Source organism: Bos taurus, chromosome 10 (genome assembly GCF_002263795.3).
Source record: "Bos taurus isolate L1 Dominette 01449 registration number 42190680 breed Hereford chromosome 10, ARS-UCD2.0, whole genome shotgun sequence".
Classification (NCBI taxonomy): Eukaryota; Metazoa; Chordata; class Mammalia; order Artiodactyla; family Bovidae; genus Bos; species Bos taurus.
Genome location: NC_037337.1, coordinates 25763679 through 25788762, shown reverse-complemented (window position 1 = coordinate 25788762; position 25084 = coordinate 25763679). Strand labels below are relative to the sequence as shown.

Genomic DNA, 25084 nt, shown 5'->3' with positions numbered 1-25084 from the left:
GAACTTTCTAAAGAAAAGTAGTAAGAGCATGGTATTTTATGAAGATCTGAACACAGAGTCCTAACCAGTCAGAGAGGTTTCTGTAAACATCAATATAAAACCACAGTAACCATTCCTGCATAAACGAAAAGTACACTGAAGAACTAAATGCTAGGATGATTGGAGGTTAGTAAAATCTAATTCTATTTACAGTACAAGAGCCTCAGGGATAAACAGTCCCACGAATGCTACATTTTTGTTACATAATTTCTAAACCTTATCTAAGGCACACATTACCATGTCTTAGTTCCTTTAGCAGCTCCTCTTGCAGCTGAAGCAAAAAGTTGTAATTTTCTTGAACCTCCTGAGAAGGATCAACCATCAAAGTGCGAACAAGGTTGGAGCAGTAAGATTTGAAGCGAATACCCATGGCACAGGTAATGGCCCCAAAATGCATATGATTCTTGTCACTAGAGACCAAAGGGAGAAAGCATCTCATTACACAAACTTGTGAAGTCCTTAGCATACCTAGCATACACATCTGTAATCACAATTTTGATCTGCTATATCCCAAAGCTGAAGCAGAAAAAAATGACCTAAACTTTTTTTTTTTTTTTTAAACCAAGTCAGTCTATAAAGGCTCTGGAAAGTTGTATCCCAAATATGCAAAAGTTAAACTGAATTTTATGCATTATAATCTAATAGTATGATGGTAAGCCATCACCTTTCCACCAGCCCCGATGAATAGCATTCTTTACGGTATTTTTAAAAATTAGAAGGGGAATAATTATGATATATCTAGCAAGATTTTTATTTTTTAAACATGTTTTTCATTTTTTTCTTGTTATTTTTAATCATCTGGAAAATGCTTACAATCAAATACTCAAGTAAGAAATGAATAACTATGTGAAATAAAATTAAATTATACATAGAATAAGACAAAAAGATAATGCAGGAGGCAGGCGAATGGTTATTTTTTTTCTTCCTATTTTTTTGAATCCCAGAGTTGAGTCTAAGAAAAAACAGGCCAAAGGCTGAAGTGCTCTGGTTGTTTTATGTTTTGAAATTCTCATACTCACCTCACCACACTGAACTTGAGATTATAGTTGCCACCACTCTGAATGATAGGAGGGTAACACATTTCCACAGTAGAAGGGTCTGCCCCAGCTAGGTATTTTTTCTCTTCTATGGCCTTTTCCACAGACTCAGCCAGTTTGCTGTGTCGAACTTTCTATAAAAATACCCAGAAATAAAACAATATTTACTATAGGGTGGCAGAAGGGTGTTGGGTTTTTGGACATGACCATTTGAAGACAACATACGTCCTGATATCATATAGGATGCCAAAGGAGTCTTATGAAGTGGTTTATGCACCAGATAACACACTGGTGTACACACAAAAGCAAATTTAGAGAAATATGTGCAATTTGCAGCTATTCAAAGAATTCTCAAGTGACATACTGGGTAAGCTCCAGAAACTACAGTGGACGTTTATAGTTATTCTCAAAGACAGTTGGCACCACCAACTTAACTACCAAAGGAAGCTGAACACAACCTAAAAAAACACTGCATGGGATGGACTGACTTCATTAAAACAGTAAAAAGACACTCCCACCCCCAATTTACCTCATCTGCATCTACTATTTCCATGACTCTTTCCTTGAAGAATTTGTTGAAGACCTCAGAGGTGATGCTAGCTGCTTTCTTCATTAGATTGAGCTCTCCATCCTCCTTTACAGCAATGGTATAGGCCACAACTGCACTGATGTCTATCTGCAGTCAAAGGGATAAACAGTTCCTAACATGCAGACACAGAACTGCTAAAGAAATCTCTCTCCCCCAGTTCAAATATTATCAGTGACTATGTCTGGTTATTTAGCAAACTATTCATCAGCAGTTTGCAGAATATCTAAATATTCTCTTCTTGGATTGAATAAACATCTGAAAGAACTCTTTACCAGGTCATTGGTGTATTCTAAGAGGCAATGAACTAACACATCGTTTAAAGTGTAAATGTAAATGCCTCTCTTGAGATTTCCATAAAGGCTGAAGGAGGCAGACAGAAAAGAAAACTTTTCTGGACAAGAGATTTTCCTCAATTTCCCTCTGGAGTAGCTGAACTGTCTCCTGAATGCCTCACTCCTAACTGAAAAGTGAACTGGTTTACTACTCAGCCACAGGAACTGAAAATGGAAATGTGAATGAATATACAGCTTTCTCAAAACAAAGTCTCTGCACTATCAGTTGTGAAAGCCCCTCACAATTTTGTCTTCTCAACTCTCAATGTGCTTGTTTCCAGAATATTCTTACTTTGTCAAAGCCCTCTTTGTTGAGGCAGTCATTCCAGCTCTTCATGAACTCTCCTGGAAATTTGTCTTTGCTGAACACTCCAATCTTCTTGCCATTCTTGCTTTCTTTAATGGCTTCAATCATTTTGTCAAAGCTGCTCTTGTTACTTTCATTCTGTCAGTGCCACAGGGAATAAAAGGGGGTTTAGTTTAAGAATTAGACATCTATGTTCTACTAGTACTAGGTAGAGAATATTCTAAACTATGGAAAGAAACAAATTCTATCTCCCCTTTTCCTACCTATTTCTTTAGGGAAGACTGTAGTATACCAAAAGGTTACACAAAATTTCTTTTGATATATTTATATGCTTAAGTGAAGTGCCACATAAGCTGAGAAGACTATTCTTTACTTCAGGAAAAGCTAAGAAACTGAAATACAAAGGTGAACAACATTCTGAAAAGAAATCTTTGTCAGGTGGGCAATATAATAAAAAAAGATTACATTTGATAAAAATCAGAAATGAGGTATACCTTTCCTTAAGGATATTTAAAGATTTTTATTCTAATTAAGATACTAAGAGAAAGCAAAAGAGATATAGATGTATAGAACAGTCTTTTGGACTCTGTGGGAGGGAAGGGGGGATGATTTGGGAGAATGGCATTGAAACATGTATAATATCATATAAGAAACGAATTGCCAGTCCAGGTTAGATGCAGGATACAGGAAGCTTGGGGCTGGTGCACTGGGATGACCCAGAGGGATGGTATAGGGAGGGAGGCGGGAGGGGGGTTCAGGATGGGGAACACGTGTATACCCGTGGCAGATGCATGTTGATGTATGGCAAAACCAATACAATATTGTAAAGTAAAAAAATAATAATAATAAAAAAAAAGATACTAAGAGAAGTATCCTCAAGAATGGATAAAGTTAGTATTCACAGTAATTTCATTACCCATTTGTGTTACTGCAAACTGATAGGATTATTGAACTCTTTTCTTTCTTTCTAACAAATGACAGTTAGCTAAAATCTTCCCCTTGTATTTTTGAATTCCTAGAAGGCTTTTCTGTTTACCGCTTTTAAACACTCTTTCCTATTAATGACGCATTCTGCTCATTCTGACCTTTTCTCGTACAAGCAGTGTGATGGCAGGCGCCCCGTTAGCGTTCTCGTTGCCCTTCGTGTTGGCAATCTGTTTCAGGAACTCCACTTTTTTCTTGCTGGCCATAAAGATGATTTTGTCATCACAGAATACCATGATAGTATCAGTTAGTTCATAACCAAAGAGCCACGTCTATGGGAAAAGACAACAGTGTGAACAGATACAAAAAAATCAATGTATTTATACATATGAAATAAAGTATCTGGAATTAACTTCAAAATAATCTTGTAGTGTGAGAACCTGGATATAGATTCCAATGAAATGAGATTAGTCAGTACTGTTCACTGAACTTTTTGTGAAAGAACTATTCTACACATCCTCTGATAGCCACTACAGAGTACTTGAGACTGAGGAGCTGAAATTTTAATGTGGCTAGTGGCTACTATACTGATTAGTAGCTGATTCAATGACTCTCAGAGCTAAACACTGCTGTAAACTTCTCACCTGTAAGGCAGTTGATTTGGCATAAACAATTTCTTCATCAACACCCACTGATACAACAATGGCATCAACGTTGGCATACTCATCTTCTCCTTTCTGAAAGGCAGAGTAGATAATTTGGTCATTTTCTTTTCATGCAAGTACAATAGGAATATATCCAAGATACATATAATTTTTTCCTAATGGAAATTCAAAGTTTAAGGTATATGTATACTTGGCAACCTTACAGTCATTACTTATTCTATTTTTTAAACAGCTTTCTGAGACAAAATTCATATACAGTTCACCAACTTTAAGTGTAAAATCAGTGGTTTTCAGTGTATTCAGTTATACAACCATCACAATCTAATTTTAGGACATTTTTATCTCTCCCTGCCAAAACCCATTAGCAATAATTATCTACCTCCACTCAGTCCTAGCAACCACTAATCTCATTTGTCCCTAAGGATTTGTCTATTATGGACACGTAACATAAATGGACTCATAATACATGGCATTTGTGTCTGGCTTCTTTCACGGTTCATATGTTTTATCATGTATCAATACCACATTCCATTTTATTGCTAAGTAATATTCCATTATGTGGATATACTACATTGTATCCATTCAACTGTTGGACATTTGAGTTGTTTCCATTTTTTGGCTATTATGAATAATGCTGCTATAAACATTAGTAAGTTTTTGTGTGTGCATATTTCTCTTGAGTATATACCTAGGTGAGGAATTGCTAGTTATACAGTAACTCTGTATTTAACTTTCTGAGGAAACACAAGACTGTTTTCTAAAGTGCCTGCACTATTTCACAAATTTCTTTCCCAAAAGTAACATGTGAGGGTTCTAGTTTCTCCACATGCTGATCAACACTTAGCTTCATTATAGCCATCCAATGGGTACAAAGTATCTCACTGCAGTTTTGATTTGTATTTCCACAAAGGTCAATGATCTTGACTGAGCTCCCAGTCACGTGATTCTGATGATTTGTATACCTATTTGGGGAAGTGTGTGTTCAGATCCTTTTCCCACTCTGGGTTATTGCTTTATTACTAAGGCGTAAGAGTTCTTTTTTACACGTAAAAGTCTCTTTATCAGATATGGTTTGCATTTTTTTCTCCTGTTCAATGGATTTTCCTTTCACTTTTGTATGGATGTCCTTTGAAGCACAAAAGTTTTTTATTCTGAATAAGTCCAAATCCTTTTCTTGTGCTTTTGATGTCACATGTAAGGTGGCTTTGCCTAACCCAAGGACACGAAGATATAACTATACTTTCTTCTATATAAGTTTTATAGTTTTAGCTCTTATATTTACATTTATGCTTCATTTTGAGTAAAGTTTGTGTATGAAAGAAGGGCCCTAAACTCATTTCCTGTCCCCACACTGTCTTGGCACCACGTCAAAAAAGAAATGATGTAAATGTGAAGGTTCATTTCTGGATTCTCAATTTTATTTCACTGAGTTACATGTCTGCCCTTAAACATTAGTACATTGCTTTGATTACTGCAGCTTTGTATTAAGTCCTGAAATTGAGATCTGTGAGTCCTCCAACGATTAGCTACTCCTGAACTGTTCTGTAAGACCAAAGCACTGATAACTGTGACCTATAAGGTCAAATCTCTGATTTCTCTATAAAGTCAAGAAAAATATCTACAGGGAATGCCCTGGTGGTACAGTGGTTAGGACTCTGAGCTTCCACTGTAGGGGCCTTGGTTCGATCCCTGGTTGGGAAACCAAGATCCTACAAGACATGTGGCATGGTCAAAACAAAACAAAACAAAAAATAAAACCTACATACATAATGCTATAAATCAATAATATCTCAATTTTTAAAAAATGTATTTAAGATTCTTCCACATTTTAAGACTTCTGGATGCCAATTTGGATCCAAATAAAATAGCAATTGAGGGTTCTGCTGCATTTCTCTAGCAAAACAAAATATATAACCCAAAGGAGTTACTATATAGTAACCTTATGCATTCCCTCACTGATTTTCACTGAGAAAATGTTGACCTTCAGGTTGGTAAGATTTTATCATTAGTTCCCACTGATGATGCAAAAGCAATGGTAATTAAAACTGCTAGTGCCTTAGCATAAGTCAAGGTAGTGGTACCAAGCTACGTTCATCACTACTACACACTCAACAGAAAGAAAAAAAAGCCAGTTTCACTTAGAAAATGTCCTTAATACAGTAAAAATGACGAATATTATAAAATCCTAACCTTTGAGTATATGTCTTTTTAATAGTCTGTGTAAAGAAATGGAAAGCACATCCAAAGCACTTCTGTGTGTACACTAAAGTATGACAGCTGTCTCAAGGAAAAGCATTTGTATCAATTCAATTATTCCAGTAATAAATTAAACTAGTCACAGACTTGGATATCTAGCATACATTTTCTTGAAAATGAATGAAGTGAGTCTATCACTTCAAGGAAAATGAAAGAAATGTGTTGTTAATGATGAAATTTGAGCCTTCAAACAGAAATCAAAATTGGAAAACCTTGTACTCACCATTGTGAACTTGACAACTTCTCTACTTATTCAAGAACTTTGCTGATGATATCAGCAGAATATTAACATACACAATTCTCCAACATCATATAATGAAGCGTGTACATTTACCAGATGTATACAACTGAGGGAACAATATTTTCCAAATAACCAGCAGATGATGTTACAAAATCGTAACTTGAGTATGAAAAGTTCACTGTTGTGGCTTTAAATTCCACATTACAACTAACTTTCAAGAGATAACCACTTCCAGGGAATTCCCTGGCAGTCCAGTGGTTAGGACTCAGTGCTTTTACTGCCAAGGGCCCAGGTTCAAACCCTGGTTGGAGAATTAAGATCCCACAAGCTGAGAGGCCAAAACAAAAAGAGAGAGAGAGAACAATTAACTACTTCCAGAGTTTTAGTGTAGTAACAAAGAATATCCACAGTTATCTGAAGAGTTTATTAAAATTTCTCTTTTCCAACTTTATGTATGTACGAAGCCAAATTTCTTTATATACTTGATCAAACCTATATAAAGAAAGGTTGTGGGGAGCTGAATAATTTAAGACTGTAAAAGGGTCCTGTTATCAGAGTTGGGAACCACTGTCCTGTGATCCCTGACATGGATTAACACTAACTCTGGCATCAGGTTGTCTCTCCTCCCCGCTTTGCCACGTACATTCCAATTCTTCAGTGAACATGGATTCTGTGGCAACAGTATTACTAGTACCTTGATTACCCCCCAAAATTAGCAATAGGTACTCCCCTATGTGTTTTGGCTACCAATACGTAAATTTTTTCCCTAAACACATCTTCAAAAATACCACTGAAACTAACCAAAAAGTCCCTTTTAGTATTTTTTGATACTTAAAATCTTAGTCAAAATTTTTCCACAAAGAAAAGGATATCAACATGCACAAAAATTCAAAATACACTGTAATAAATTTTTTAAAAGTTGTTCAGTCACCAAGTTGTGTCTGATTCTTTACAATCCCATGGACTGCAGCACACCAGGCTCCTCTTCTTCCACTATCTCCCAGACCTTGCTCAAATTCATGTCCATTGAGTTAGTGATATACAAAGAATATAATTACATATTAATCATTAACAACATAGGAAAACCATACAAAGTTATCTCAGTAAAACTGAAAATAGGAAGAGAGGAAAAAAGACCTATGTACTCAGCTTTTTTATGAGGATACAGGAAACCAATCCATCAAATTTCAAGGATTTCCATTAATATAAAATGTCTGGTTTTCTATTGTCCATCAAAAATGTAAGAGGATTAATCCTAATCTCTCTTGGAACCCAGCTGCTTTGACCATTTCATAGAATATTTTTGACTGATTCTTTATAAACACCAGGAGAAATACAGAATATCTAAAGATAATAAACTTAAAGTTTTTTCTTAAAATGTGATTCAATACAAAGGATTACAATAGTCAACAATTTTGACAGCAAAGCCTTGGACACTATTTTGTACTTTCAAATCTTGTAAGGCGTATAAATACAGATTAAATCTGAAAATAGTCTTCTGAAACTGTGGGAGATTAATAATCTGCTTGTAAAACTTCCATGATGGGAGTGGGGTAGGAGTGAAGCTCAAGAAGGAGGGGTTATATGTATACCTGTAGTTGATTCATTCGTTGTACAGCTAAAACCAATGCAACATTACAAAGCAATTATCCTCCAATTAAACACAAATTAAAAATAACATGTTACCAACAGTAACATTTTAATAACTTATATACAATACTAAAATATTTTCAGATTAACTTATGCCTGGAATTTGTTTTAAAATACTGGAGTGGGGGACTTTCCCGGTGGTCCAGTGGGTAAGACTCCATGCTGCCACTGCAAGGAGCATGGGTTTGATTCCTGGTCAGGGTACTAAGATTCTACATGCTGCACAGTGTGGCCAAAAAAATAAATGAATAAATAAATAAACAAATGAATAACAAAAAAATACTGGGAGGGGGTGGCAAAAAAAAAAAAAAGCCACGAGGCTAAGCTGCTGCTGCCCCAGGACCAGTTGTACAGTCAGTTCCAAGCACTGGCTATTTGAGACAGCTGGGGCTCAACTCTATTGCTTAAACAGTCTGAGATTCCCACCTAACCTCTTCTGCTTGGGAGATCTTTAGGACTCAGACTTGGCCCCTTGTCAAATCTAGACAAACTCCTGTGCTCCGTTTTTGAGATGAACCATTTTACAGCAGTGACTCCTGGTGTGCAGACTCTCAACATTCACCCAATCCGCTCTGTCACCAAATTCTCCCACTTTCCAGTCTGTCTGGTCCACTTAACAGTCAAGTGTTGCTGAAACAGGTGTTTCAGATGGGAACAGTATCTACTGAGCAGGCACTTTCTGTATGTAATCTGTAAGCCTCATGATAAAACTTTAGCTGCAGTAGGCATCATCATATTCAAAAGCCCCAATCAAGACCTAGCACACTCAAAACTCCCACACAAACACATAGGCAGTTCTCACACTAATGATGATTTAGCTTTTAAAAAAAGAGGTGCTGAAATTCTAATTAAAATATACATATTAAGATGGATATTTTTCATTAGGATACAATTATTATAACAGTATAAAGATATACTTTTCTACTACCTCTGTCTCTTTCAGTTAAAAGAACAGAGGCAAGGATACTTTCATTAGGGTCCTAAAGATAAAAATGAATTTCTTTGGGAAGTTCCTGATTTTTATCTACAAGAAGACCTAGGATCATTTGACTAACTTTTCTGCCTTTTACATTTAGAGAGACAGTAAGCCTACTGGGTGAGGGCTCACTCTGAAGACAGACTGCCTGGGCTCAAACCCATGACCTCACCCTTTATTGTGATCCAACCTTTCTGTGTTCCAGTCTCCTACATCTTCACATCTGTAAGTGTTGCTGTGAGAGTTAAACTAGCAGATGCACATGAAATACTTAGAGCAGTGCCTAGCTCACAGTAACTACTGTGTGTCTGCCGTCATCATTATTAAAGACCGAAATGTAGGAGAAACACAGGCAAAACACTCTCACATAAATTACAGCAATATATTTTTTTGGATCTCTCTCCTAAAGCAAAGGAAACACAAGGAAAAATAAACAAATGAGACCTAATTAAACTAAAAGCTTTTGCACAGCAAACCACTGACAAAATAAAAAGAAAACCTTTTAAATGGGAGAAAACATTTACAAATGATATGAACTAATATATATATATTCAAAATAGATAAACAGTTCACACAACTCAATATCAAAAAAAACACAAACGACCCAATTAGAAAATGGGCAGAAGACCATTTTTCCAAAATAGACACACACATGGCCGACATGAAGAAGTTTTAACATCATTAATCATTAGAGAATTGCAAATCAAAACCACAATGAGATATTCTCACACCAGCCAGAATGGCTATCACCAAAAAGAACACAAATAACAAATGCTGACAAGGATGTGGAAAAAAAGGAACCCTTGTATAATCCATTGGTGGGAATGTAAATTTGTGCAGCCACTGTACGGTATGGAGGTTCCCCAAAAAACAAAAATTAGAACTATCATATGATCAACAATTCTATTCCTGGGTATGTATCTGAAGAAAATGAAAGTATTACTTTGAAAAGATATATGTACCCCCATGTTCACTGCAGAATTATTTACAACAGCCAAGATATGGAAGCAACCTAAGTGTCTGTCAATAGATGAACAGATAAAGATGTGGGGTGTACATACACACCCCATATACAATGAAATACTATACTCAGTCATTAAAAATGAATGAAATTTTTCCATCTCCAACACCACAGACAGACTTGGAAAGCATTATGTACTAAGGTTAGAGTTTTTTGGAAGATGAGAGAGTGGTAAATGACTAAGTGCCTGTTAAGCATTCTTAACCAGAAGATACTGATGTTAAGTGTGTGTATCTCGTAAAGCCCTTATGGGCTCAGGATTCAGGAGGCACCAAGTATTAGAGAAGGGAAAAGGGACATATCATACATGGTAAGTTCAGGGCTAAGAACAGAAGTCTGGTCAGCAAGCTTAAGTCCCTAGTTCATGGAAGCCCCGAGAAAACTAATCCTCCCACAAAAACATTTAATGCATTCTCTGAAGAAAGGGGCTCAAAAAGCTCTAGATACTAGGTCCAGCAGAAGGCAATTAATAAATGCTGAGGAATTCAATGAAAGTCTTTTTTTTTTTAAGTCAATGATTTAATTGATTTTAACATATATTCTGTATTATCAAAACATAAATGGAGGTGGCTTCTGGTATTAAAACAGAGATAATAGCGAAATTCAAAATTATTAGGCTAGAATCTAATAATTATGTAGATATTGAGAATCATAGCAGAAATTAAACATTATTTTAGTTCTGAGACTCCTAGGAGACAAGACCAAAATGGAAATAGTAGGTTAAATTGTTCTCTTAGTTTAATAGAAAGAGTGCAATTTTATTAGCAGAAATTTTTCTTGCATTGAATCCTAAGTGGACTTTTTAAATGTAGTTACTTTTAGAAATAAGAAGACAGAGCTTAGTTCAAACACTGTTTGGTAGAAAATAGTCAATTGTCTTTCAATTGACCATGTCTTTCCCTCACCTTAATAAATGCCAAGAGCACATTTCCTGTGTATGCATGCACAGTTGCTAAGTCCTGTCTGCTTCTTTGAGATCCCTCCAGGCTCCTCTGTTCATGGGATTTTCCAGGCAAGAAAACTGGAGTGGGTTGCCATTTCCTCCTCCAGAAAGTCTGTTTTTTTGAATGACAACTGCCCCAAAGACAAGAATTAGAGAGTTTTTCTTTGGTCACCACCAAATTCACAGAAAATACTTGAGGATACTGCCAGTATCTGAGGGGTTCTCCAGGGAATAAGCTAACCTATTTACTCTACCATAACCTCTCTACTAGTTGAGAGACCCTATTCATGCAGAGCTTCCCACCAGTTTCTTATTACTATATTCTTAATACAAATGAGTAGCCAAGGCTCAATTTGATTTTTGTGAAGTGTTCAACACGTAAGAGAGAAAGCAAAGAAATCCAGGGGAAACAGACATGGCAGAGGACAGAAGATAAAAATAAAACACCCCCCATATAAGAAATAAATATAGTATATCCATGAAACAAGAAAAAATAGGGGATAAGGAAGAACTTAGGAAAAAAAATGTGATGAAGTTAAGAAACAGCATCTGGAAGTAGACAATAAAGAGAAAACGAAATGAAAAAGATAACAAATTTAAGCAAAAAGTTCTAAACCCCACTAAATAGGAATTTCTGGGGGGGCAGGGGAGGAACAGATCACTGAGGAAATGGAGGGGAGAAAATGATCAAAGAATGCAAAATTCCAGCACTGACAGATATGAGTCTTCAGACTAAAATGGCCCCCCACTTCCCAACTCAATGCAAAGGGTTAAAAAAAAAAGGATTCATACCAAGGCAGTGAAATATCAAAACATGAGGAATAAAGAGATGTTTTACAGAGAACAATAGGCCATATATATTAGAACAGGAAATAGAATCACATCACCCTTCTCAAAAGAAACACTGAATGCTTGAAGGCTGACAAATAGTTGACAAATTCTGAACAGAATTCTCAGTGATTTTCAACCTTGAATTTTATACTAACTGAACTATTATTATTAACGAAAAGTAGAGACAGAATAAAACTTTTTAAGACACATAATGGCTCAAGAAACATCTATTCTCCGTATCCTTTCCTAAGAACCTCTTAGAGAAATGCTCAAACAAAACAAAAGAAAAAAAAAAATCACAACATGGACTGCTGCATATAGGGGACACTGGAAGTTCCAAGGTTCAACAGACTGGAGGGCAACCTGCACAGACAGAGCAGAATAAGATAAGGTGGAGTGGGTGGTGGTGGTTAAAAACAAAAACATAAATATCTGTCGAGCATGAAAATTTTAGAATAAAAGACTGATGAGATTATGACAGATCTACAGGAAAAAATTAAGGCTAAGGACATTTAAAAGAGGAGAAAAACTGAAGTAATCATTAATGCCAGGAAAAATTAAAAAACTTAATAGTAACTTAATTATACTTTATTACTTCACCCAGCAGTGAAAATAGTTACATGAGTATAACAATGTAAACTGATTTTACTAAAAACTGTGAAAAAAAAAATCACAGAGGGATGGATATGTGATAAAGTAAGTATGATAAAAATATTAATTATATAAACTAGATGAGGAGGCACATGAGTTCTCACTGGAAATTTCTTTTACCTTTCTGTAGGCTGAAATATTTCCTAACTATGTCAAGAAATTTACAGGAAGTATCAGGAGGAAGGGAAATTGAAATGTTATGGTGTAAGTTAAATTTAAATCCTCATTCTACCTAAATAAAAGTTAATATCTAAAACTGATAAACCAAGAAATATTGATAACAGTATATAGATATTACTTTAAAATATGAAAGGAAGTAAAGAACTGGAAAGTGCGTGCTTCTGTGGCAGGTGACAGTTTCCTATGCTAGGGCTTTTAGAACAATTTGGTATTTTAAAACGTATGTATTACTTGACTAAAATGGATTTTTTCTTTAATGCAAGGTAAATATCAATAATACAAGCGTTAAGGAATCAGCAAAAACTGTGACAGTGGTACCTGAATGATAAAAGCTGGGAGAATACCGCAGCAGAGGAACAACTATCTTCCTCTGAAACCAAAAGGGTACTGCATTAAAAGAGAAAACATTTTTTAAGTCTCTAGTTATACCAAGGATACCAATCTAACTCATCACCCAGACTGATACAACTCTGAGAATAAAAAGGTATGCCATTAATTACACTGGGCCAACAGGTAGACAGTTTCAGAAAAGGCAAGACTTATGATCACACTAAGTACAGCCTCCATAAAAACCTCTTCAAACCAAGATGGGGACGAATGAAAGCTCAAAAATCAAATTATCAGCATTTAATCAGTGCCTACTACATGCCAGGCACTGCACTTGTAATAGTGGCAAAAAAAATAAACAAAAATCAGTAAGAAAGAATAAACGTATCTCAACCTGCCCAGGCATTTACTTCTATCTAGCCTTCCTTTTTACTCAAGAAACCAAAGCACCTTTCTCTAGTTCACTCCAGAGATAAGTGAGCAACCGAGATGGGTAGAAGCAAACTGTCATCTTGTTAAAAGTAGTATGAAAATTGCCCATATTTCAAAGAACCTTCCCAAGCCACAAAAGTCACTGCCTAGTCTTAGAGGGCAATCCAGAACAAGAAATTGTCCACAACAAAAATCAGCAAAGAGCCAGAAATCACCACTCAAGAGAAATACCGACACTATAGGTTCTTAGTTTTCTCCATAGGCACAAACTTCCTTTTTGAGGCTGGGGCCACTCACCTCCCCAGTCCTGATGGGTAGTGTAGTGCCACATGAATGAATGCAATGGATCAGCATTCCATTGGAAAACAGCTACCATTCTGATTTTTTAAATGGAATTCTTTTGGGTTAAAAGGCAGATGACTGAAGTCAAGGTTCACACACAGCAGCATGTCCCAACAGTTAGGTCTCAAATGAGTTACAGGTGTGCATGGATACAATCTCCCCTCAGTTCTCAAAGTAGCTGGGATCCCAGGATGGTGGGTAACCTCCCCACTTGTACCCCCATGAAGCACTAATCCTATCACTTGGTTAAAAACAATCACAGTCATGAAAAGACTGGGAAGCTCTGAATAAGGACCCGGTAAGTATAAGAAGACAGGGGAGAAGCTCATGCTCACCACCCAGGGTCACTACCTAGGGGTCTCTACTGCAGAGACAGAAAGGTGCTGCAAACTCTTCCTGCTGTAGCAGTTCTCATTTAAAAAAAAAAAAAAAAAGCCCATTATCTTATCCCTAAAATGACACTATTCACTCAGGTATAAGGTTTAATGTTTGAGAAATTTCTACTCAAAAAAGGAAGTGTGTGATAATCCAACTCTTTTGGGGACATAGTTATGAAAACTGTAATTAAGATATATCTTATTTAGAATAGCCTCACAAAGAGTACCTTAAAGTCAACTTGCAGATAAATGAGGTAAGGAAACACATTAGTTCCTACTCTTATTTAAAAAAAAAAATAGCCTTTTCATGCTCTACAACTCTATAGATAGTTGTGTGAACAGCACTGGAGTTACAAGAAGCAACCACACCATTCGGTAAGGCTAATGCTTTAAGGGTATTTAAAACCCTTAAAGTGGGTGTGGAGCCTAAACTAGTTTTTTAGTTAATTTTTGTCTTCTTTGAGGATGGGAGTGGACAACACAAGGTTTGGGATTTCTATAGTTAACTACAAGTTATTCTTATTTCAAGGCCAATTTTCTTACTCAAAAAAGGAATAAGTATAGAAAAGCAAATATAGCTTGCACCTGCATATTTCACTATTTTCCTGCTGCACCTAAGAGGATAAGCAACCAGAACTTATTCCGGAAACTACAATCGTTAGTTAAGCAGGTCGGAATGAAAGTTGCTGTAACCTGGAAAAGATAATGCATAAAGCAATTCAACAGGTGGGGTCTAAGCACAGTTATTAAAACTCACAGTTATAACAAAGCAGGAAGTCTATTCAAATAAGATTTTTCATAATGACATGACATAAATTTTGCTAAGTACATTTTTATATTGGCTTGTAACTTTGTAAGATCAGGATCTTATCATTTAACATGCTCCTTTCAAATGATAAGAGGGGCCAAGATAAATTTTAGTATTTGAGAAACAAACAAAAAATGGGGCCAATAACTTAACTTTCATGGATTTAAAGACTGTCATTGACATTAAGTTTACCAATGGGTCTTTAGGCCTCAAGTATTTCCCTAGTCTAATGCTTTGCGTTTATCTACCATGTATGGGAACTCCGGGAGTTGGTGATGGACAGGGAGGCCTGGCGTGCTGCGATTCATGGGGTTGCAAAGAGTCGGACACGACTGAGCGACTGATCTGATCTGATGGGAACTTTGAGCTCTAAATTAATTTTAGCTTCAAGGAATGGTCTAGATAGGCTTATTTGATCAACTTCTGAATCACCAGGACTAGAAACAACCACTACAGCAAAGGTGTGTGACTTGGGGGGGTCTATGAGCAGAAGAGCAGGCATTTGATTATTACTCATATCATAGTACTTATTAATCTTCAGGAAATATCTGGGCATTTACAAAAGTATTTCTAATATGGATCACGTTCAAACTTTAAAACATGACAGTGAGAGAACTTATAAAAACATCTGGTAGAAATTAACCAATAAATTTTAAAAAAATAAATTATGTTCAGATTTTGTCTAGCATAGTCCTTAGTTGTGCTTATAAAATGCCTAAAACCCATTTTATTTTCAATCATCTAATGCACTTATGCTCAAAAGATAAAACTTGCACAGGAACCTTTAGTATGAATGGTAGGCAAATGATCAATTTTAATAGCTTAGTTTTTAGTAGATCAGTTTCAAAGGCAATTTACAATGCTGAAGTCAGAACTGATCATTTTTGTCAGGACGCTCTTCAGGTTTTAAAAAGCCCTCTTTAGCTTTATCTTTCCTGAATGACAACAGTTCAGAGGTCATACTTCAGCTGGATAGCTCAGAAGACACCACAGGATGCAATCAAATGTTTGAACTGATAAATTACCATCACAAAAATAAAATTTTAATTGTGGACTTTTTCAAGCAATCAAAAATGCCCAATCCTTAGACTAGAAACGGTAACAGCTCTTTTTCTAAACACGTGCCCTGGATCCTCAACCACGGAGAAAACTAGTAAGGTTTTAAGCATCACATCGTTTTTCTGCATTACCAAAACCTGCAGGTTTTCAGCGTTAGATTTCTGTGTTACCCACGGCAGGCCTAGAACAGGAGGCGGTTGCGCGTGAGCAGTATGTCTTTTTTTAACTCCAGCAAGAGCAACGCAAATGGTAAACGCCAAGAGCCCGATTCTCATCCTTCTGGCCCCTCCATCCATCCTTGACGAAATAGTTGTAATTCTGGCGGGACCTGGGGCACAACACTCTGGTTCTGGAAGGACAGAGCGAGTGCGTGGGTGTGTATGAACACTGCAGGAGGGGGCAGCAAGACGTGATCACGGAGTGGGAGGGAAGAATGATGATGCCTCTTCTAGGGCGGGAAGAAACTACGAGAGGTGGCTGTTATGCATGACGGGGGCAGGCACGCGGGGAAGATGGTGGGGGCCGCGGGGTAAGGGGATTACGGGGGGGGGGGATTCCCTACTACAGGGTGGCGCTTGGGGTCGCCTACGGTGAATGATCCTGGAGCAACTAAATGGGCACGACCCTGAACCCGGGAATTCCTGACGGAAAGGGGAAAAAAGGCGCCGAGAAACGGGGTTATTATGGGATGGCAAAGGGGGGTCCCTGGGGAAATTACGGGATCTATCTCACCCTCCAATTGCTGTACAGTCTCTTCACTCGTCGATAATAAGCGTCTTTGTCGAGAGTTACAGCCATAGCCACAGACGCCGCTTCTCCTCGGGTTCCGAGAATCACGCGAGGTCCCGGCTCCGCCACCCTCTCTCGGCCCCGGAATCCCGCACTCTCCCAGTGACCCGGAAGTATCGACCTCAAAGATGCCCTTTCCGCTTCCGGGTCCCGGCAGCGATCGGAATTCTTTTTTAAAAAAATCCTTCCTCCGGAGGTTACGGGGAGGAGAGGAAGGAAGAGGGGGGAAAGCAACAAAACGTGCAACGCAAAAAGAGTCCAGAGTTTCGCGGGGTTTTCTTGTCAACTTAGCAACAGCCGCACGCGAGTCGACGTCATCACGTGATGCTCTGCCCCCGCCCTTACTCTCCCCGGGGCCGAGGTCTCCAGGAGCTCCGATTCCTTGTCGAGGCGGCGGCGACTGGACACTGAGGCGGGAGTCCTGACGTGCCGGCCCCGCCCCACACAAACTGCCGCGCGCGGGTGCAATGGCCCCGCCCATAGGCAAAGGAAGGGGAAACGGAGACAGGGATCTGGGGTGGGAGCAGGAAGCCTACAGCATAACTGGATTTCTCTCTCCTAGAAAATATGGGGAAGCAAAAGCCTCTGCCGCTCCAGGCCTGGAAGGATCCTCCGTGCTAGGACGCTGGCCTAGGGGCTCCAGGCAGACAGGGAGCTCAAGCCGGTAAGAGGGAGCCCACCCTGCGGATAAACTGAACTTAGACCGGTGCTACGGGGAAAGGACTTAGCCTTTGAAAGAGAAATTAAATGCCCAGGCTTCATTTGAGCGCTAGGACGGTAGGGGAGGGGTCATAGGAAACAAATGCGAGCTCAAATCATGACAGCATCCTTTCCAGTCAGCCAGTCCTCTTGCCACAGTTCATTAAGTGACACCATTTTTACACCTTCCCCGAAACAATTTCAGTTAATTCAAGACAAAACATACGTGGGTCTTGATGGAAATTCTTCTCTCTTCGAGAACTTGGGATTTTGAATCTGGGAACATTTTGCCTACTATTTTAGCTTAGATCATTTGGCAAGGTGGAAAGCCTACGCTTATGTACAAGCTTTTCACGGAGTACGGATGACTTGTCTGCCCTATCCAAGGTAACTTCACACATTAACAGTAAGGAACTTTAAGAAAGTGGTGTTGAAATTACCCATCATGAACATCAACTGGTAATATTTATATTGGGTTTGAGCAAATATAGAACGAGGGAAGAGTGGGAAAGGATTAACTTAAATTTATTAATGCCAAGGGGAAGGAAGGTAACAGTTCCTGACCCTCCAGCTGTATCCACAGTTCGGTCAGGAACAGGCTCTGCCAGAGGCTAGTGCCAGCGCTACATAGTCTGTGGTTAATGGAGGTGTCTAGGGAGGGGTGAGCACATTGGCTGCTCTAGTCTCCTTTCCTTCCCCAGAACCGAGGAAGTAATCGTGTATTATTTTAGGAGTTCCCCTACCCACCCAATCCTCTCAAATTTGGAAGCAATCAGGTACAAGTGTTCTTTTTCCTTTTCACCTCCTGGAGTCCTGGGTCTCCCCACATCTCCCCTGCCCCTCCCACTTTTCCATAGTCCAAGGGCCAGAGTAAATGAAATACAGCAGCCACCCAAGCAATGGGGACCATGCTGGGTCTTCAGTCATCAGCATCTTCGCTGGAGTCTGAGTTGGCTGGCATCATAGGATCATCAATGAGTGAGAAGTCCCTTTCTGAGCTATCATAGCCCTGAGATAAATCATCATCATCATCTTCATCCTCATCGTCCTCATCCTCCTCAGGCTGCAGTGGTGGCAACCTCAAGGCAGTAGCAGAGGTGGTAGTGGCTGGTGAAGAAGGGTAGCCAGTGGCTCTCAGGCCTGGATGGTGATGGTGGTGATGGTGGGGGTGGGGGTGGTGGTGGTGGTGATGAAGCATGGTGCTGGAGTCTACATGAGGGGATGATGCTGCACCACCCATCACAAACGGCATAAAAGGCAAAGATGCAGAAGTGGCACTGCTGTGACCCAGAGATGATACAGATTGCAGGCCACTACTGCTGTGTTGGAAGGTATTATGCAGAGACAGGGAGCCAGTGCCTCCACCCTGCATCAGGGCCATCATCTTAGAAAGGTCTGGTCGCGTCCTACGGGCCCGCTTCTTGCTGCTGTCAGGTGCAATAGGCCCTGGCAAAACCCGGTTCAACACAGTTTCAGCATGATGACCCTGGGAAGAAGGAACAGAAGATAGTAAAAGGAAGAAAAAACAAAATAGAAGTCAACAAAGTCCTAGCTTGCAAATGCTTTTTCACTGAACTATCTTTAGGAGGGGCAAAGTAAGTATAGTCCAACCAGACTTGATGGTAATGGGGACGAGGTAAAGCTGTATGTAGCAGGTTGAAACATTATGAGCTGAAGCTAAAAGCAAAGATTTGACACTGACACTCATCTGAACCAGAGCTTTTTTTCCCACGACTACACTATACCTTTACTCTAGCCAACCGTTTCAAAATTGCTTACTTTTGTTAATAAGAAGCCTGAGTAAGACAATGAATGAATCAGTACTTATACAGTATGCTCTCCTGATGGCAGATTGTTCACATGATCTTACCATGTGAAGGACAGTACAACCATACTGACATATACAATATTATCCTTCATTATTGCATCAGAATGGGGTAAACTCAAGACAGACTAGATTAAGAGTCTGGATGTCTAGAACGCCAAAAAGACTAAGGGTTAGCTCTTTAGCAAATTTACTAAAATAATTTTTTTCTGCACTATAATAAACTTACATATCTGCTGAATTTTGAATTGCTTCATGTAAATGGGCTCACTATAAATTCTGGTTAAGTTCACTGAAGCTGGAAATTACTAGACCTAAGTACAATACTGAGTAAACTGGCATTAAACTCAGACAGTTACAAACATCTCAATACTTAATTTTTTAGGCTTTTAAAATGTAACTATAATAACTACCAGAGCTTCTTTGGTAGCTCAGATGGTAAATAATCTGCCTGCAATGCAGGAGACCCAGGTTCGATCCCCTGGGTCAGGAAGAACCCCCAGAGAAGAGAATGGCAACCCACTCCAGTATTTTTGCCTGGAAAAACCCCATGGACAGAGGAGCCTGGTGGGCTAGTCCATGGGGTCAAAGAGAGTTGGACACGAATGAGCAACTAACATACTTTCACATAACAGCACCAAATCACATTAGGATGCAATATAATACAATGCTAGATACATGATCAATTCTGCAGTAAGAATATTATACTAATCACAGTATAATTTTCTGTGATTTGCTATGATCTTTTTCTTTCTTAGAGTTGACAACTGATTATAAAGAAGAGCAGAAGTACTTGAGGCAAAAATAGGTAATCCTGGAGAAAAAGCCTTCTTTACCATCAGCCTCCCATATCAACCACTCTGCTTATCATACCCTTGGGGCCATGGAGGATAAGAGAGAAAAAACATTCTTCCATGGCAACAATATTTGTATGAAACAACTTTCACCCAGTATAAAAACAAAAAGCCTTATAAATTCACCTCACAAATATATATATCTTATGGGCAAAATAATGTTCTCAGAATTTGTTAAATGCAAATGATAGATATTTTTCATTTGGAAATTTTGTTAAAAGATAAACCATGTGGTTTTATATACACACACACACACACACACACCACATATATATAAAGGTGTATATAGAAGATCAAAAGGGGAATGATTAAAGTGAGTATACAAAGTATTAATCCATTTAAATGTTTACCAAACCCTGATTTATATGTTTATATTTACACAACTATTGTCCAAAGTAAGGGAAACATAGCCAAGGGAAACTTTTGCAGTTATATTTTGATGGAAAGGATTATGGGTTCTTAATCCACCAAATCTATAACCATACAAACATATAAGTACACTTGCAAATCATGGAATAACATAATGACCAAAATTGTTGTTGTAAACTATAGAATATGATTTCCTGTCTTTTTCCACTACTGGCATATTATTAATGATTCTCAACATCTTCTATGTTGAGAAGCCTATTAAAACATGGCTATTTTAATAGGTTCCAAATCACTTCTTGAGGGGGGCTGTGCTGTGCAGCTTTGCAGGTTCCCCCATCAGGGATTGAACCCCAGGCCCTCAGCAGTGAAAGCGCAGAGTCCTAACCACTGGACTGCTAGAGAATTTCCCAAATCACTTCTAAAATACAAAACTTTTAAGAGATTATCTGCTCCCAAACCTTCAATTTTTTAGGATATACAAATTGAAAAAGTTAAAAGGATTTGCCAAAAATCCCTTAGTCAGTAGAAAAGCAGGATAAAGCACTGAATTGTCTAACATGTCTTACTAATTCTTACATTTTAATATGCTTGAAGTGCTAAAGTTAGCTTTTAGAATTTCAGGCTCTTCTACAGATGATACTACAGGACTATAAAAATATCAATAAAAATATTATGGTTTCTTTGTGAACTGAGGATAAATTTTCTCAAACATACAGGGTAAAAAAAGATAAACAACATTAAATAATTTCTCTAGTCATATCTAGCCTGGGAACAGAGTGGTAATATCTCAGTTTCACTCACCTTTTTTCCATTCCTAGAGTTAGCCATCTGTACTGGTTCTATTCCCAAACAGTTCAATTCTGCCTTATTATTTTTTTTATATCTCTGCCATTTCTGTTTTCTGCGATCCTCCATATACTATAAGAGAAAAGTTGCAATTATCCTAAAAGAATAAAACTTCTCTGGAGTAATTATTAAGGTACTAGTGTCTATTCTGGCCATAAATGCTTATTGTGTGAATAAAGGATTAATCCTAGTGGAAAACTGCCATTAAGCAGACGTCTCCAAAAAAAATTAGGTGATTATATACTAGTTCAGTGCCTAGCATTTAGTTTAACAAGTACTGGAACATTATTTTGATCCTCACAACAACTCTGTGAAATAGGAAGACTGAGTATAATTACTCTTACTTTGCCGATGCAGAAACAATGACATAATATTGCATGCTTCTTCCCTCTCACACAGCTTAAATATCAAGGGAATGACTTTAAATCTTGCTGGATGGAACTGCCACTCACCGCTAGAAATCGGGGATCGACAGCGAACTCTGGATGACCCTGTAACCACATCTCCAGTTCAGCCCGGCGAGGGGCATCCTCACCCACGAGCAAAGTACCATCCACCTTATTGATGACAGGGATCCGGGTCTCCAGGTCCACATCAAGGTGATTAGGCTCTTCCATGCACTCCACCTCCAGCTGCAAACCCAGAATCCACCCCCATGAGCACATACTCTTCTTATGAGTAGGGAGGGAGGGGGAGCAGAGCCAATGGTAGCCAGAAAATAGTATCCTCTACTCCCTCAATCCCAACTGCCTTCATCAGTTACTGGCAACAGAAAGATTTTATCTAATCATCATGTTAAAGACTTTCTCTACCACTTACCTCAACTAGCTTCTTTCTGTTCCCTTTCTTCTTATGAAAAAGAGGATGTCCATCTCCCATTACTCCATTAGCCATCAACTTGTGCTTTTGGAATGTTAACTTCAATCCTTCCTCCTAGAAAGACACCCCACCCATCCAAGACGTCACATAGCATGTTTTTAAAATGAAGATTAACTTCAGAGGGAATTAAATAAGGGTCATCCCCTGGTTCAATGATGGGTGAGAAGGAAGGCCATCTGACTAATGGGTACAAACTAGAAATACAATAAGACTTATATATTTTTCCTTAGAAAGACTTCATTTCTTGACTCAGTGCCCCTCAGTCTGATTTAAGAGAAGTAGAATTTATCTCAGTAACACCCAATGCAGGGAAAAATCCCCTACCTGGTGTCTCAGAATTAGCATGGCAACTCATCACAGGGGCAAAATCCTGATATTCCTGTCATGTAACTAAAACAATTTTCTCGTTGAATACTTAATGACCACCTGCTAGGGTTCATTAGGGAAGAGCATCGGGAAAAATAAAAATTTCCATCCATTTTTCACACAATACTGATTTAATTTCAGTAGGAATAATTTCTTTTTATTTTTAACTTAATAAGGCCCATAACACTTTAGTATCATTTTAATAGCTTTTCCACAATTTGATTTCAATTTTTAAAAACTAGGTTTCTAGGATCTACAAGCAAGCCACTCAAAAGAACCCTTTTAATCTAGCCACTAAGAGATACAAGGGCTTCCCTGGTAGCTCAGCTGGTAAAAAATCTGCCTACAATGCAGGAGACCCCAGTTCGATTCCTGGGTTGGGAAGATCCCTTGGAGGAGGGATAGGTTACCCACCCCAGTATTCTTGGGATTTCCCTGGTAGCTCAGATGATAAAGAATCCACCTGCAATGTGGGAGACCGGGGTTTGATCCCTGGGTTGGGAAGATCCCCTGGAGGAGGGCATGGCAACCCACTACAGTATTCTTGTCTGGAGAATCCCCATGGACAGAGGAGCCTGGCAGGCTACAGTCTATGGGGTCACAAAGAGTCGGAGACAACTGAGTGACTAAAGCACACACAAGAGATACAAGTCAACACAAGATCCCTTCCTTTACTTTAGTGACTTTTCCTCAACGGATCTTTGTGAGCTGTAATTTCTTTTTTCTGTTCTCATTTTTAAGGTTAGCTGACCAAATGAGCTTAATATTAATGTTATGTTCATAAAACTAGTTAACAAGAATTACAGCCTCCTTCCTCACTTCCCAGTGCCTAAATGCTCAGCTTACATCTTTGATCTGAACCGTGAACTCCTTCTCATCCATGCCTCGGCGAAGTTTGGTGAACTGAGCTGCTGCTGTGGTGACTGCAGACACTTCCTCCTCTGCCATGGAAGCTGCGCTGCTACTTCGTGGTGTGGGGACTGGAGAGTCACCATATTCTCCTGGCGTCAATGAGGGACTGTCCAGCAAGTGGTTGCCTGGCCCCAAAATTCCTCCTGTTACCATTTCCTGGCTCCGGCGACTAGAAGGCCACTTCCCTGAGAGTACAGCCTGGCAGACGAGGTCAATACGGTTTATCAGGACACGATCCTGAGTGGGGGAAAAAGAAATCAATTAGTCATGTGATCCTGTGACAAGTAATAGTGCCATCATTAATATAAGTAAAAATTATATGTCAAAAATGAGGGAGGTTAAGAGTATCAGATCCCAAAGTCGACTGGTAAGAGCTTCATGAAAAAACATGTACCACTTAACATAATCAAAGAAACCTAGAACCATCTACTTGTTCTCTGTATATGTCACTCTTATAATTTTATTTTTCATTGGAGGATAATTACTTTATAGTATTGTGATGGTTTCTGCCATACATCAATAAGAATCAGCCACAGGCATATGTCCCCTCCGGCTTAAATTGCCCTCCCACCTCCCTCCCTACTCTACCCCTCTAGGTTGTCACAGAGCACTGGCTTTGGGTTTCCTGAATCATACAGCAAATTCCCACTGGCTTTCTATTTTATAGTAATGTACATTAACTAGTGTTTCAACACTAGTCTCTCAAGTCATCCCACTCTCTCCCTTCCTGACTGTGACCAAAAGTCTGTTCTCTATGTCTTTGTCTCCATTGCTGCACTGCAAATAATTTCATTAGTTCCATCTTTCTAGATTCCATATATATGTGTTAATATATGGTATTTGTCTTTCTGTCTGTGATTTAGTTCACTTTATGAACAGGCTCTAGGTTCAGCCACCTCATTAGAAATGTCTCAACTCTGTTCCTTTTTATGGTTGAGTAATACTCCATTGTATATATGTAGCACAACGTCTTTATCCATTCATCTGTTGGTGGACATCTAGGTTGCTTCCATGTCCTAGCTATTGTAAATAGTGCTGCAATGAACATTGGGATACATGTGTCTTTTTTCAATTATGGTTTCCTGAGGGAATATGCACAGTAGTGGGATTGCTGGGTCATATGGTAGTTTTAATCCTAGTTTTTTAAAGAATCTCCATACTATTCTCCATAGTGGCTGTATCACGCTATATTTTCAGACTCAACATGTCCAGTAATGAGACTGTTACCTTGGGCCACTCAGAAGCTCTCTGTCTTTCTTGTAGCAGCAGAAGCTCAGGGGTCATTTGTTCTCCATCTTCATTTGGGAATCCATCTTGGGACATAGGGAGGGACAGGAGACTCTCCTCATCATAGAGCTTTGAGCGGGACTGGTCAGCAGCTAGGGATCGATCACACAGAACATGTGAGCAAAGGTGGAAGAACAAAGTTACATAGGAATGGTATTATACGGACTTTAAATAAAGGCCCTAACAATAACAGATCTCTTCTGATATTCTATCAAATTAAAATCTGAATCTTAGAAAATGCATTTAGAAAAGAAGGGAAACGCAGAGGGGG

The 25084-nt window shown here is 38.7% G+C and overlaps 2 protein-coding genes, 1 long non-coding RNA gene and 1 other non-coding gene across 16 annotated transcripts in view; 1 reads left to right on the top strand and 3 right to left on the bottom strand.

Moving 5' to 3' along the window:
- Positions 1-16785, bottom strand: part of SUPT16H (SPT16 homolog, facilitates chromatin remodeling subunit) — a 34696-nt gene extending 17911 nt beyond the window's left edge. The window contains exons 1-7 of the mRNA NM_001192392.1: positions 16720-16785; positions 3873-3965; positions 3390-3560; positions 2290-2442; positions 1606-1752; positions 1059-1210; positions 277-449 (exon numbers count right to left, since the gene is read on the bottom strand). Of these exons, the coding sequence (NP_001179321.1) occupies positions 277-449; positions 1059-1210; positions 1606-1752; positions 2290-2442; positions 3390-3560; positions 3873-3965; positions 16720-16785 (955 nt within the window). The remainder of the gene's footprint in view (positions 1-276; positions 450-1058; positions 1211-1605; positions 1753-2289; positions 2443-3389; positions 3561-3872; positions 3966-16719) is intronic.
- Positions 16786-17984: 1199 nt separating this feature from the next.
- CHD8 (chromodomain helicase DNA binding protein 8) overlaps positions 17985-25084 on the bottom strand; it is a 58382-nt gene continuing 51282 nt past the window's right edge. For 11 of the 13 annotated variants that reach the window (XM_059890276.1, XM_059890279.1, XM_059890280.1 and 8 more), the window contains 6 exons: positions 24754-24905; positions 23461-23763; positions 22189-22302; positions 21822-22001; positions 21325-21441; positions 17985-18961 (listed from right to left, as the gene is read on the bottom strand). In XM_059890276.1, coding sequence (XP_059746259.1) covers positions 18395-18961; positions 21325-21441; positions 21822-22001; positions 22189-22302; positions 23461-23763; positions 24754-24905 — 1433 coding nt within the window. In that variant the 3' untranslated portion in view covers positions 17985-18394. 13 annotated transcript variants of the gene reach the window in all.
- On the top strand, positions 21879-25005 carry LOC104973099 (uncharacterized). Its single transcript, XR_001501134.3, has 2 exons — positions 21879-21968; positions 23441-25005. It is a non-coding gene; the product is annotated as an uncharacterized lncRNA (long non-coding RNA).
- LOC112448610 (small nucleolar RNA U6-53/MBII-28) lies at positions 22503-22611 on the bottom strand. Its single transcript, XR_003036993.1, has one exon. It is a non-coding gene; the product is annotated as a small nucleolar RNA U6-53/MBII-28 (small nucleolar RNA).